This window comes from Micromys minutus (assembly GCF_963924665.1).
Source record: "Micromys minutus genome assembly, chromosome: 19".
Lineage (NCBI taxonomy): Eukaryota > Metazoa > Chordata > Mammalia > Rodentia > Muridae > Micromys > Micromys minutus.
The window spans coordinates 19,215,624-19,230,664 of NC_137954.1; the positions used below are offsets into that span (position 1 = coordinate 19,215,624).

The 15,041-nt window shown below is 33.6% G+C and overlaps 1 protein-coding gene across 2 annotated transcripts in view; it reads right to left on the minus strand.

Annotated features, from left to right (window-relative positions):
* The window catches only part of ERBB4 (erb-b2 receptor tyrosine kinase 4), a gene marked incomplete at both ends in the record, with an annotated part of 1,001,312 nt that overhangs the window by 234,968 nt on the left and 751,303 nt on the right, over positions 1-15,041 (minus strand). For both annotated transcript variants that reach the window (XM_080932825.1, XM_080932824.1), the window contains one exon: positions 9,866-9,940. In XM_080932825.1, coding sequence (XP_080788951.1) covers positions 9,866-9,940 — 75 coding nt within the window. The remainder of the gene's footprint in view (positions 1-9,865; positions 9,941-15,041) is intronic.

Below are 15,041 nucleotides of genomic sequence, written 5' to 3' on the forward strand. Positions count from 1 at the left end.
CTTATGTGTTTATCTGGTCAGCTTCAAACACACATCAACACACATTTCCAAATGCCTAGGTCCAAATTTCAGATACAATAGCCTGGCTGAAAAAAAATATGATTCTTAACAGAATTAATATTATTTGTGGTTAACCTTTCTAGCAGACTCAGCATATACAACAATACAACTTGGCTTTAGAACAGTGTGTCTTTCTAGTTAAGTTCTATGGAGTTTTCTTTTTTGAAAGTAACTGTTCCTTCCATTCTGTTCTAAAGTGTTCAATTAAGCTAACAATCTACCTAACCTTGTTTTTTATCTCTTAAAGTTAGAAGTTCCTTCTCATCTAATAATTCCTATCAGTTTTCATATGCATTGTTGGGTTCACATACACACACACACACACACACACACACACACACACACACACACACATACACGCACACACAGACACCCCTACCTTATTTCTGTATTATGTGCCATGTGGAGCAAGTATGTTTCATAGCTTTCTCAAAACAATAGGATCTCCATCTGTGTCCTAAACATATTTTCATTTTAATTCAATCACTTTAAAGAAAATTTATTTTTAACTTCTTAAAATCTTAATGTCTGAAAAAAACAGTACTGACAAAAATGTATAATTTTAAGCAAAAAAATGTTTAAAATCTGTACATTTATCTTTGTTTTGCAAAATAAAGTCGTTTAAAAAATAAAAAAAGTGAATGATAAAAAAAATCTTAAATCTCTCAAATAAAATAGTTAATAAATGCACTCAAGACATTGAACTCTGGCTCTTTAATTAATATATTTTATTCTGTTTCCAGACCTTCTTTCTTGAATACCTGGTTTCTCAGTTATCCCATTTTTTAATCATCCTTTTTGCTATATTATGTGGTTTATTTTAGTTTTAAATGACAGGAAAGTTCAAGACTTGCTGTTAATATCATCTAATGTTACTGGTTTTAATATAGCTCATAATTCATAGCCTCTAATGAGCTTCAGTATGTTATTAACAATATTAAGTTAGTATTGAGATTTATAAGTAAGCTATGAAATATGCAGATACTGTCTTGGTAACATTTATATGAGAAGCAGTTTGGAAGAGAGGAAAATGTGTGATTTTTGAGTCAGACATCTGAACTCTAATCCATGTTCTACAACTTACCAGTCAGGTAAAAGTTTGAAAATTGCTTTTTGTACCTTGTTTCCTCTTTTCTATAATGCTAGTGGTAGTAGTAATGACTATTGTTACATATGCACTCTGAAAACCAATAAATTCATTATGCTTAAATGATGTTTATAAAATGGTTTTAGAATGTGAAAACACAGGCTTTATGATATTCCAAAATTTTTTTGAAAGAAAAAGAAGAAAGTTGCATGACTCCGGAATAAAGTCCCCCCCCCCCATTTTGATCCCTTTTCCTTGTGGTATCTAGAACACTGTAGATATTTACTTTGGGATTTGGACCTGGAACTTTAACTCTAGTATTTTGTATCAAGAATATTAATAAAGATGTAAATTTAAAAATAGTGATTTGTTTTATAAAATAAAAATACTTCTTTACCAAACATGTCAACTTTTTATGGTTGAAGCATCTTCTTTTATTTTTCATTCTGTGGAAAGTATATATAATTATTCTATAAATGATTCACACATATGGAATTCATTCTTCTGAGCAGCAGAACATGATGTCATAAAAAAATGCCAATGACTGCAAGTACTGATAGTCTATAAAAGGCTGTCTTCATTCCCTTATCTCTCATTGTTAAGTACCAAGTTACCATGAAATTAAGCATTTCTTTGGTAAGAGTGGATAATAGCTGAGAATAAAATCACTGTGAAGGAATTTTACTGGTAAATCAAACTGTACCCCTTTAGTTAGTGCCTGCTTACATATGTAATATGCAAAAATAATTGTTTGTTTATAAAAGAATGATTAGTTATGGAATGTGCTGAGGTAATAAGAAAAAGGAATGAAGAGAGCAATTTACTCTAATATCTACACATCATTTTATGTAACAGCATCACAGAGGGGGTCCCAGTTAATTAGATTCCTTTAGTTAAATAGGAAATATGAGAAAGAGTATTTTCTTAGAGTTTAATAAGATACATGTCTAAGTTTTATGGGTAAATAACTCTGACTCCTTTACTATCGCAAAGCAGACATAAAGATAGAAATTTTGACCTATATGCAAAAAATAGTTTTATTTAACTATTGGCCATGTAGAATTTCAAAATAGAATAATACTTTATTATAAATACGGAAATAAGCATAATTTTATGAATATATACAGTATAATTCCAAATCTGTGTAGTTTTCTATTATAAAGCAGATAAACTGAGGCTTGTAAATTTGGTCCAAAATACATGTTAGCCATATAAAAGTTTATAAAAGTTTGTTTCACAGGCAAATATATAGGTATATGTAATTGGTCCAGGAAAACAGATGTTTTCTCTTGGATCTGTTTGACACATCCCATCTGTAACTTACTACAGCTGATGAAATAAACACTCTTCTGTGAAATGGTGTTTATCCACTGTTCTTTTTGTTGGCAAAACCATTAAGAGTAAGTATTAAATCATGGCTCCATGATTATTGGTTTTAGTAGTACAGTTAAACACACACACACACACACACACACACACACACACACACACGCACACATATATCACAATTGAAACAATTTAAAACATTTTCATTAACACAATCTACCCAAAATTAACATTTAATGGTGTAAATTATTAACGCAGTTTTGCTACTTTTTTTTTTCATAGAATATTCTCACATCTAAGATGCATAGGGGACAACAAACCTCCTCTGTCTGTTCTAATTACTTTGGAAGTACTCACTGAGCACATGCGGCAAAGGGCAATGTAGGTAACCAGCAATCATAAGGAAGACTCAAGACTCTGATAAACTAATGAAAAGATTAGAAGCGTATGCCTAGAGCTCTTTAGTCACAACGGAAGGAAAAATAATCATATACAGCCTACATGGCGACTTTCACCTAACCTGCAGAGTATTCAAGGACAGAAGCAACTTCAGGTCTAAGAAGTGTAACAAGGTTGCTGGAGTAATAAAGTTGTATTTATGATTCTAGAGACAAGACCGAGACAAAGGGAGTATGATGCCCAGGATTGCAGACACTGTCTCACTTCTCCCTCTGCAACCAACCACTAACACATGTGTTGATGTAAAAGGAAATTACAGATTAAAAAATCATTTTCACATCTCTCTGAATGAGACACAATGTGTGGGGCTTCACCAAAGCACTTGGGCATTTGAACCTTAGGCCACAGACAACTATAAGCTTATATGAACCAGAATGCCATGAAACAAAGCTGAACACAATCTTTACTGTAGTGTTTTGAATAAATACCTTTCACTATGGCTGTGTTTTTGTAAACTTGAAATGGTATTGTCCAATAATAATTTGTATTTTGGGACATAAATCTCAGAAATTACTTAAGTATTTTCTCTAAATAAATAGGCTTATAATTCCCAAAACCTCAATAAACTCAGGTCTAAAAGAGCATAAGTGGGGTTGGAAGGAGACTGTGGGCCCATCTGAGCACACAGATGTTACGCCTGAAATATCATCACCCACCAGAACATGCCTGCCACTATCCCAACAGAACTGTATATTTAGTTTTTGAGCTGATAGGAGTGTATCTGGAAGCAGAAGTCTGACAGTTAGCTAAGTACTCGTTTAGTCTGTCTAATCCCAAAGTCTCAATTGTTTAACCATCATTGAATACATAATCTTGTTCTGTGGTATTTGAAATTTTAAAATAGGTCTAGATACTGCATTATAACTAGCAAAGGTGTTAATTCACTAATGCCGCTACACTAGTCAAATTTACTTATTATATTTGCTGCTATACAATAAGCCTGCTTTTTTTTCCTATACAGATCTGAACTCCCTTTATGTACATAATAATTTAAAACACAGGTCTTGAAATAGACTTAGTTTGGACTACTGAAATGAACCTGGTTGTCTTTCAGATTCAGGACTTATGAAGCACTTTCCACCATTTTGCTTTTGCTCTCTGCATTGGATATCAGAGCATCCGCAAGAGCTAGTGTTGAAGATATTTGTTAGATATGAAGCAGCTCTGGTATCTGTCTGAGTCGGAAATAAATGAGTGTAAAACAAAGCTATTTGTTTGCTATCAAAAAATACTCTAGGCTGAAAAAAGCTATTTTCAGTGCTTTCCTCTCTTCATTTAATATTTCATCCTCACGATGTGCTTAACAGTTTATCAGTTTATATATATATATATATATATATATATGTATATGTATATGTATATGTAAATGTATATGTATATGTATATGTATATATATTTAATTGAACAATTTTATTTTAAGAAACAAAGATAAATGTACAGATTCTAAGCATTTTTGCATAAAAGTATATGTATACTTTTTTGTCAGTACTTGATTTTTTTAAAGGTTTGATAGTGTGCATTAAGATCTTACTAGTTACAATGAGCATAAAGTACATGTGAAACAAGATGTAACCTGGAAATAGTCGAAGTTTTCTTGGTGTGAACAGTTTACCAGTTTAATGGTATCTTTAGTGAAAGGCCAAAAGGAACTTGGTTGACTTTCAGTCATTAGTATGGATTAGTTGGGTCACATCCTTATGTTTGCTAAGCTTGAAAGCAGCCACATTGCTACTGTCTGGAATGCTTCGATACTGTCGTATGAACATTTTGATTTCAATATTAAAACCACTTGAGGATCCTAACGATTTATATATTCTTTTGTGTAAAGTAGCTTCTTAAGCCATAACAAGTGAACATAGCATAGAGGCTTTGTGAATCTTTGGTAGTTCTCAGATCATTTTGACATTTTCCATGTCCTGGGAAGTGTGTGAATCATCTGTGGAGGAAGAGCCTTGTATACTCTCCTTCACATATCGGACTTATTTATCTCAAAAGAAGACTTCATATACATAATGCTATACAATGAAGATAAACTGGTAGTAAAAATCTGTGTGCTTCTATTTATTGTACATAGGAATCAGACTATAACTGCTACTCAGCTAAGACGAGCATTCACGAGTGATTTGCACCATTCAATCTGGACATAAATTCTGAACTCACTTCCTTGAGGAAAAAAAAACCAAAGAAATGGGGTGTGCCATTTGTGAGAGGTGCCTATCACCCCATCGCTGCCATTTATCAGACACAGCTCATTCTGACAGAGGATAGACTGTTGAGTGACATCTTGGGCCAAAAAGCACATTATGATAAAGTAAAAGTATGTCTAGAGCCATGAAAATAGGAAATGTTTCAAATAGCTATCCATGAGACACTTGGAGGAACTAAGTTCAATTATGCACTACGTATTGTGAAGTATACAGAAAAAGTGAATCAGAACAAAGAGCCAATCTATTTACAATTTTTAAATAGATGATTATCTATATGTGTGTGTATATTAATATTTTCTATCTACAAAGTAAAATGAAGCATTGGGAAGTTTATATTTTGCTTTGTTAACTTACTTGCAGAAATGTCTCAACAATATAGTCTATCCTTTTGTGACTATCAAAACCACATCACTGTGGAATATGAGAACAGGGTCTTTAAGGTTTTACTATATTTGACAAAGAATTGAAAAATAGACTAAAATCTAAAGTTTTTAATTCAGGAACAAATTTATTCAGAAGTAGCCTGTGTGCTAGCTAAGTAAGTCAAATGTCAAATGAAAAAAAAAATAAAAAAATAAAAGGTCTTGACAAATGTAATTGCCCATGGTGTTCTTGGGAGGAAATCAAAATTATGGAGGTAGGAAAGTTTGAAAAAAAGTTGGTCAAAGCAAGTATCATCTTAAAGTATTAATTAAATTTGAAAATGAGAGATAGTATAAAAGATTACTGATTTTTTCTCTTTATGATTAGGATATTCTCTGATTTAGAAAAAAGTTGTAAGTTCTTTCTATCCTATCCCCCTAACCTTTCTGGAATATTCCAGCAATGGACTATAAGGTATATGAAGTGTGGAAAGCCAATTCACAAATCACAGGTTTGGGAACAAAATAACACCATTTACAATAGGAGAGTTGATCAAGATAGGAAACATTTCAAATGCTTTTATTTGAATCTGCTGCTTTGGATAACAGAATATGTCACAGTGGGGGAATGGATTGTAGTAAATCTAAATAGTTTAAAGCAGTCATATTGGCATGTTCAATGGATTTTTCAGTGTCTAAAAGAAAATTACATATTTGAATAACCTCCCAGATAAAGGTGGATTATAAGGCCTAAAACATTAAATTCTTATTGTTCTATTTCTGGTCTTCCCATTATGAAATATTTGCTTTATTCAATCAATAGAGACATTTATCAATTTATATTGGAATTTAAAAAATAGAAAATAGTCTTGGATTCTTAATGATAGCTCTTCCGATTTACAAATGCATGTTCAACTAAGAATTGAAATGAGATAACCCAGTCACAAAAGAACAGAAATAATATGCAGTCACTGATAATTGGATACTAATCCGAGAAATATCTGAACTCCCCAGAAACAACTCACAGACTATATGAAGTTCAACAAGAAAAAAAAAAAAAAAAAAAGAAAATGAAAAACCATTATGTTTAATCTTAACACACCAAGAAAACTTTGACTAATTCCAGGTTACATCTTGTTTTACATGTACTTTATGATCATTGTAACTAGTAACATCTTAATGTGCACTATCAAACCTTTAAAAAAAAAACCCAAGCACTGACAAAAATGTATTGGTATACTTTTATGCAAAAATGCTTAAAATCTTTACATTTATCTTTGTTTTTTAAAATAAATTTGTTCAATTTAAAAAAAAGAGAATTGAAATGTGGGACCTCAAGGGATTACTTCCAAGTTTTAATTCAATAAAAATCAACGTACTCCAAAGACTTAAACATAAATTTTATGGACATGCTAAACTATCACATGAATAGCAATTCTGACAAGTCACCAGAATTGAAAAATACAGTCTCATTATTTTAAATTTAAGAAGAAACTAGAGTTTAAGTAAAGACATCTAGAGTTTTATGCAAGAAATTATTAGGTGGCAGTTACCTACAAATTATTAAAAACAAGGCCCTGAGTAGTAGTTTGAGGTGAAATATAAATGATCAAAATCTGAGAAATTTCAGTATATTTATTCTGTTGTCACTAACTTAATGGATTAACGTCCTGTTTATGTATATAAAATACAAACAGAGTACCATATAATAATTTTATTTTTCTGAGAAGATGACAACATTTCAGTAACAGTTAAACTGCAGCCAATGACTATTCAGTCTATGTATTGTCCATGAAAACCTCAAACTGGCTTTACATTGTCATATAATCTTATGGATAAGAAATATGATGGAACCCGTATGTGCACTCCTGCTTTCACATTTAAGAAACTTTGTTCTTCCCCTGGGCAGTAGATTATAGGTGACCCTTCATAGAAACAACGAACCACACTTTACTCTCCATTCACCACGTTTACCCATGCATATTTACCGATGACGCTGTTAATTATTTGCATTAGTCTGAATTATGGGCTAGCTCCTGGGAATCCAGACAGTGCATAAGATTGAAATTTTAACTTCAAGTGATCTGTCACTTCATAGAACTACCTCATGAATAAATGTCATCTCTGTCATCTTCTTCCTGATTATCAAGGCAAAGTAACAGAAAAGACCCCCTTCTTTTACAAAGGCCATCAAGAAGGCACTAGTAGGCATCAATGACCTCTGGTGACTTTGAGAGTTTTGTCTCCTTCCACTCTGAGAAGCATGATTTACATTGCTGATATGTGAGAATTCTTCTTACACAGAAAAATAATATTGTTTTATGTGAAAATATAGAAAGAAAGAATGGTTACTGTTACCAAACAAACACTTCATCCTCAAAACTGTTTGGGAACAAGATAAATGATGTCTTTGTGCACATATATGAGTGAGGCTCAGATAACTGAAGGATCTTAAGTCACATGTCTACAAATGCTTAGAGCTTGATTTGAAACCGGAAAAACTGATTTTAAAGGGAACATACATTTACCACCAGGTGAAATTTTTCTCACTAAAATATTAGAATAATTATAAGTAAAATTATCAAAATAAATTTAAAATTAGTCTTCAAAATGATAGTTCATTGACCCAGTCAGTTTTTGAAAGAAGAAAGATAATTTTGTGAGCATGGCACAAATCCATGATGAATTTTGGAAGACTCTGAAGGACTTTAGATTTCTCTCTTATTCCCATTTACATTTTCTCTTTACCTTTTATTTCGCTTCTTACATTTTCCTACAGTTTTAACATTGCACTAGACAACCGTGTTCCTGGTTTGCTCAAGCCCAAAGATCAATGTGCCACTGTGGTATGAATGAATCCTCTTTAGCCACATAATTTACCTTAGAACTTGTCTGATTCTTTACTTGGTGACAAACAATTTGTGAAGACCATACATAGCTTGTTTGACTACTTCAAAACTTAAAAGCAATTAAAGACATATGAATGGAAAAGCCATGAATGGTTTTGGTGACATAGATGAATCTCATACATGTAATATTTAGTGAAAGTAGCCAGATGCATAGAACAATACTATATTATGATTGACAAGATAAGATGGAAACACTAGTCACACTGTATTAGGTGTTAGAATTCAGCATAATGGCCACCACTGATGAAGGTAGCTGCTGGAATCTATTGTTATTGTAATATTTATATCTGTCAGTTATGCTTTACAAATGCTTCATTGTCATTTGACAACATGATATTATAATAAAAATAATACTTCATTTAAAATTCACATTTGTCTTTACTTTACCACTACTGTCTTTCTTGCAAAAATATCCAAATAATTTGTTACCTAGAGCTAACAATAGTATTTCTAATGAACATTGCACAGTTACTACTTTCCTAGTTAAATTGTTTTATACACTATTTTTAAAGTCATATTTCTTCATGGATAAGAATAACACACAGTTTACATTATTTATAATAAAATATGTAGCATATGGTATGTGCTAAGCACGTTTATTTATACTAACAATGCCATGATCACTGTATAGATTGTTCTATTATCTGTCAAATTCCTTCTTACCATTCAATAGAGAACTTTACCCCCAAAACTCTAGCTTTGGGCAACCCTGGTTGATTTTCTGTCTCTGTAGTTTCTTTTTTTCAGAGTTTGATATAAAAAGAAAACAAGCAGTATGCATTTCTAACAGTCTGGCTTTTTCATTCAGCATAGTGAATTCAGGATCCATCTATAGTGTGTGTAGCACCAATTTCTTCCTTTTTATTACTCAAGCAAATTACAGTGCATCAGTATATGACAACTCATTAGCCTAAGTTGCTTCAAGTTTTTGTTTTAATTTAATTAAAGCTACTACACATATTTGTGTTCACAATTTTGTGTTAAGATGAACCATATACTATGTTCTTGTAATTCCAATGTATGATTTGACCTGTATGATAAACTTTTATATTGCATTGATTCTGGGATAATTTTTCTATTTGAAAATATGCAGGTCAGTTCAACTAATACAAATTCAGAAATTAAATTCAAATTATATAAAAATATCATATAAGCATCAATCAACACTTTCAAAATTCCTCTTGAATAATTTTGATTTTTAAAATTATTCATAAACTTAAGACTATTCTATTAGAGATCTATGATGTTTTCTAATTTTTATAAACATACAACGTTTAATATCAATGGCATTACTAAGTAGAACTCTAAAATTATAATGAATGAAGGGAATAATCAAGAACTGAATTAAAAGCTCTCCTTTAGTCCATTAAAATTTCAGCCCAACTGATCAATAATTTCATCTGCGGCAACTAAGAAAGAATTTGAGTGATAAAATGGAACCATGGTTGATGTTACCTAGCGTGTTGTGGTAAAGTGGAATGGCCCGTCCATGGGTAGTAAATGCAGTCATGACTAGTGGGACCGTTACACCTGCAAGCAATTGCAGAACAGAAAACATCATTCTCCATCCACAGTGGCATGCACACACATGCACCAGTGCTCACGCATGGAGCCTTGGAGGAAGAACATGGGAAGCAAGCACACCAAGTACCTATCCATGAGGCCGATGCAATCTTCAACACTTGAGCCTATGCACCTGCAGAGATGCAAATTCAAAAGAAATACAAGGAAAGAGAAATCAGTCATTGAGGAAAAAGAAAAGAACCAGTTCAACAGGGAGACAAATACTGGATGTACCACATTCTTGTTTGTATTATTAGGCAGATTTGGAACAGCATACTTTTAGAAACTGAGAGAAAATTACTTCCTGGCATAAACACAGAAGTGAACTGAAATTACCACTCAAATCCAATGCCAGAAAACAGTAAGTGTAAGTTTACCTGCTCCCGTGGATAACTTGTACATGCATTGGTGAGTATTGAAACATTCAACCCATTTACATTTTTCATTTTTACCCACAGTTATGTTAATTTCTTGATAGTTAAATGACTATGTCTATTTTCATCTACAACATTTCTCTTAAAATACCATTGGGTTTATGTAAAATCCAAAAAAAAAAAAAAAAAAACCAATAAAAAGGCAATGAACAATGGATTGTAATAGAATACCTTATGTTTGATGCTCATTAAAGAGGATCTTGGCAGAAAATAATTTAATATATTTTAATGCATTTCCCAAGGATAATTTTATAATCAGATTATTTCAATCCTTGGTTATGAATCTCTTTATTTTTATCATTAAACAAGGATTTATTTAAAAATCAGCTGAATTGATTTGGCCTTACTGCAACATGTCTTGACCACTGTTAAGTAGCAGAAATATGATCTGCAAACAGAAACTTTTAAGAACTGTTATAATATTTAACTCAAAAATAATTACTCTATATTATATGGAGGTAGTTGAGGAATCTACCACGATGAATATTTGGTGGTTTTATTTAAATATGCAAAATTCTAATATATACTTTATAGAATTTCATTTTGAGCCAATATGGAAATATTTCTTGTATTTTCTAATCTATATAAGTTGAAATTTTATTTCTCTTCTTCTTCAAAGATAAACAGGTTCTCAGGGTGTGATTTATAGAGTTGCCTAATTTGTTTGGTAATATGAAGTATACATATTTTCCCAACTCTCAGGTTTAAAATGTGAAAGAGAGCTGTAGGCACCCACAGATGTGGCCAGACCATATGCAGCTGCAGAAACTGACTCCAGATGTTAGGGAGCCAACAGATCTCATTTGATAAGCACATATATTCTCTAACAAATATTCCACTAAGTAGAAAATCCGTTTGCCATGTTTATTTTTTTTTTTTTTCTTGAGGGTCAGCTTTGAGCAGGAAAAGTAAATCTTAACCTGCAAAGGAAGGTGACAAAAGTCCACAAAACAACAAATAAGCAGCGAGAGCACACACCAGTGGCCTGCTGTCATACATCAGATCGATGCAAAACAACTGGAATTGGAAAGTAAAGTATTAACAATACCTAAGTTTGTCTCATGTGGTTTTCTTTTACTCTGTTCCAAAGAACTATTTTTAATATATTCCCGTGCTATCACCTTCAAAATGCTATTTTTATGACTGTACTGCCATTTTGTAAAATTAGCAGTCTACTTCTTGTGTCCGAGAGTTGACTCTAAAAAGCTGTGCTTTGTGTGTAATCTTTATAATGAGGCTTGAAAGATTAAAAAGGAAAAGAAAAGAAAAATAACTTTCAACAGTGACTGAGATTCTGTTTGAGGAGTGTGAACAACGGAATATCTTCATTCATTCAATAAGCCTGTGCGGTGAGCCCACCGAAGTGCTTGAAACTTTCAGGGAGCTGCAGGGAGAAATAAGATGAATTAGAAGCTTTGTTGCTTATTTTCACCTAGCACACAGTTTGAGGATGACAGCTGTGTGAGCACACATGTCCAGTATAGTTCCGTAGACCTAATATGGAGGATGGACACCAGCATGTCATCTTAGTGGGTCATGGCCACCATTTGGAAAGACTCAGCATTCTAGAGATACTGGGAGTTATGGCTGGCATATCAGTGAGTGTTATGGAATAGGAGAGGCAGAAGTACAGCTTGAAAGCAAGACGTACTCTCTGCACAATATCTATGAATCAATGGAGCATGTTATTACTGGCACAGGGAGCAGAAAAAGACAATGGAAGAAACTTAAGGGACAGATTTGGAGGGAATAAACTTAATAGACAATGGAGAGCCATTGTATAGTTTGAAAAGTGCTATGCCTGTCTGTAAGTTTTGCTTCAGAAGGATGACCAAGGAAGATGTGTGTTGACTATATTTTTATTGGGGACACTGCCTAGATAACGTTGGTCTGTGGGTATATCAAAATGGGATTATCTTGATTATTTATTGATGCAGAGGGACTCATTTCATTATGAGTGCCTCCAATCCTGGGCAGGTAGTGCTTGGTTCTAAAGAAGGCTAATTGAACTCTGAGTTTTGGACCAATCCACAAGCAGTGTCCTCCTTTGTTTTTTGTTTCACATTTGCTGTGAATTTCTGTTCATCTGCCCCACTGATAGACTATGACCTAGAAATGAAGGCTGTAATAACGGTTTTTCTATTCCTAGTTGCTTTTGGTGATGGGAGGTGTTTTTAACAGTAAGTGAAAGAAAACAAGTTGATTAGCATGTCTCCCACAGAAGAGAACCAACAAATGAAAGAAATAAAAGCATGTTGCTAAAAGTTGGCCCCTATTCATGGCAAGAGGAGACAATATTTTTAATTTCTTCATTCCTTCCCCCTCCCTCTTTCCCTTCTTTCCTTACACCCTTTCTTCTTTCATTCTGTCCAATAATGTTACTGACATGGTTAATCTTTTTAAGAAGTACTTGAAGAAATTTTAAAGTCAATTTATTTAATTCACTTGTGGAGTAGTAAAAAAAATACATTTAAGGTAATAGGTCATTTTATTTTCAGGACAATTGTTAAAATGTATCCAATGGAAGAACTTTATTTTTTTTAAATGTCATTGGGAAGACTATTTCCATTGACCATTCCATCCTCTCAGGTTATTATATGACCTGAGAAACATGGTCATGTGAGAGGAAATCTGTTTTCTGAAGTAGAATTGATCTGGTGATCTCACACTTATTGATAAGCTCAGCTAATAGATGCAATGAGGGATACGGCCATTCATCCCATCATCCTATTGTCCTGTGATCTTTCCCCGGGTCATAAATACACACGTACACGCTCAATTTGAAAAGGGGTGAACCCTCGGGGTTACCTCATTGCTTCAGTATGAGAGATCAAGCATGTTGGGTGTTCTGTGATCTAGTTTGCACAATGTGAGGATTTCTGAATTTTCCTCATGAGCTGGAATCACAACACCATTATGGAGTCGGTGGATGTGACTATGCGGCTTATGATAAAGGGTAAACTCAAGGGAAGCAACGATAAGACTGCAGGACAAAGTCATCCATTGGGGACACATTGCCCTAGAAAATACCACGAAACACAGTATTCTGCCTCACTGATACTCTGCAGCGGGGAGGATTTTGAGGGCATATTTCTATTTACTTGGAGTTCTCAAATGACCTGGTGAGATTTGTTCACTCGTTGAACCTCAGCTTCCCTTTTCCATGAGGTTCTAGGTTTGTTGCTGCAGCAGTAATTTGAAGCCTTTCTATTGGCTCCCTCCCTCTGCTCTATATGTTTCCTCATTATACAGTCACGATGTTAAAGGCTGATGCAGAAGACACTCCAGCCACACATTCAGACAAGACTCTGCGTTCTCCCTTTCATTTCCCTGATGGCTTCATTGTAATTAGATTTGCAAAAACAGCAAAAGGTCTCATTTTGAATGGCAACAGCTGTTGACATTGACATTATATTGAATAATTTACCGGCTTAATTTTAGTTGCAAAACAATAAAACCCTCTTGTGGATGATTTTCGCAGGGCAAGTTTTCTCTTTCTCTTGCTGACTCCTCCGCTCCAGCCACACTAGCTGTACTTTTTCTTTTTCTTCAAAATATACTCTCAACTCAAGTGTAGCAAAACTCACAAGGGGAACCGTGTATTACTTCTGCTTTCTTTGAAGCAAAGTGTGTAGGGGACTGTCTTAGTGTCCTCAGCCCGTGTGCTTATTCAGGAACTAAGAAGTTGCCAGTCAGCTCTTTGAGGCTGCTTTTGACTTTTATTGCAGAATATTGCTTTGCCTTCTGAGGAGCTGCTAAGTCACAGGGTGACTTAGCTGATCTGATGACCTGTAGGAAATTCTAGCAGCATCCCAAAATTGATGTTGTCTTGGCAGAAAAATGATATTGCTCGCTTCACATTTTCAGTATTTTCTAACAGCAAGGCTTTAATTTAGCAGGGTGGTCTCTTTACAGGCCCTCTACTTTCCTGCCAGATATAAAATGTCCAGGCATGTACACACATGTGTTTCTGGGCATACCCTGGTTGTATGCACGGAGAATGGAGAAGAAATTTCATGAGGTGAGGACAGAGTGAGTTAAACTGCTCTCAACTCTATCTTTTAGAAGATACAAAGGGGGGATTCTCACTGAGAAAAGATACTCTTTCTAAATGAAAAGATTGGAATTTGCTTGAGGTGACATTATTTCTACAAGTGCACAGTCTTCTTCTTTCTTCATTGTCTTTGTAAGTGACCGTAACACTGAACAAAATCAACTTCATTAATTCGTATTTACCCAGTTATTATCAATACCATAGGGTATGCTATACAACACTTCCCCTTGAATGGAAAATACATATCTTTCTGAATTGTTTCATGACAGGGAAAGAACTCAGTGTTGTAGGAAAATGTACAATGAGATGACTCACAATATTAGTTGTAAACACATGTGAACAGACTATCATTTCTTCCTTCTCTGCCATGATTGCCTGAAATTCAAGGTTTCAAAGAAGAACTAATCTAGTGCAGTAATTGTCAATGAGATATTCTTCTTTTAGGTTTTAATAGTAAAGAAATAGAAACCATATTATACATTTAATAAAAATTCTTTATGACATATTTACTATGTTGTATCATCTAATATGTTGAATCTATTATTCTTGTCTGCATCCAAACCACAGTAGTTTCTTCAAG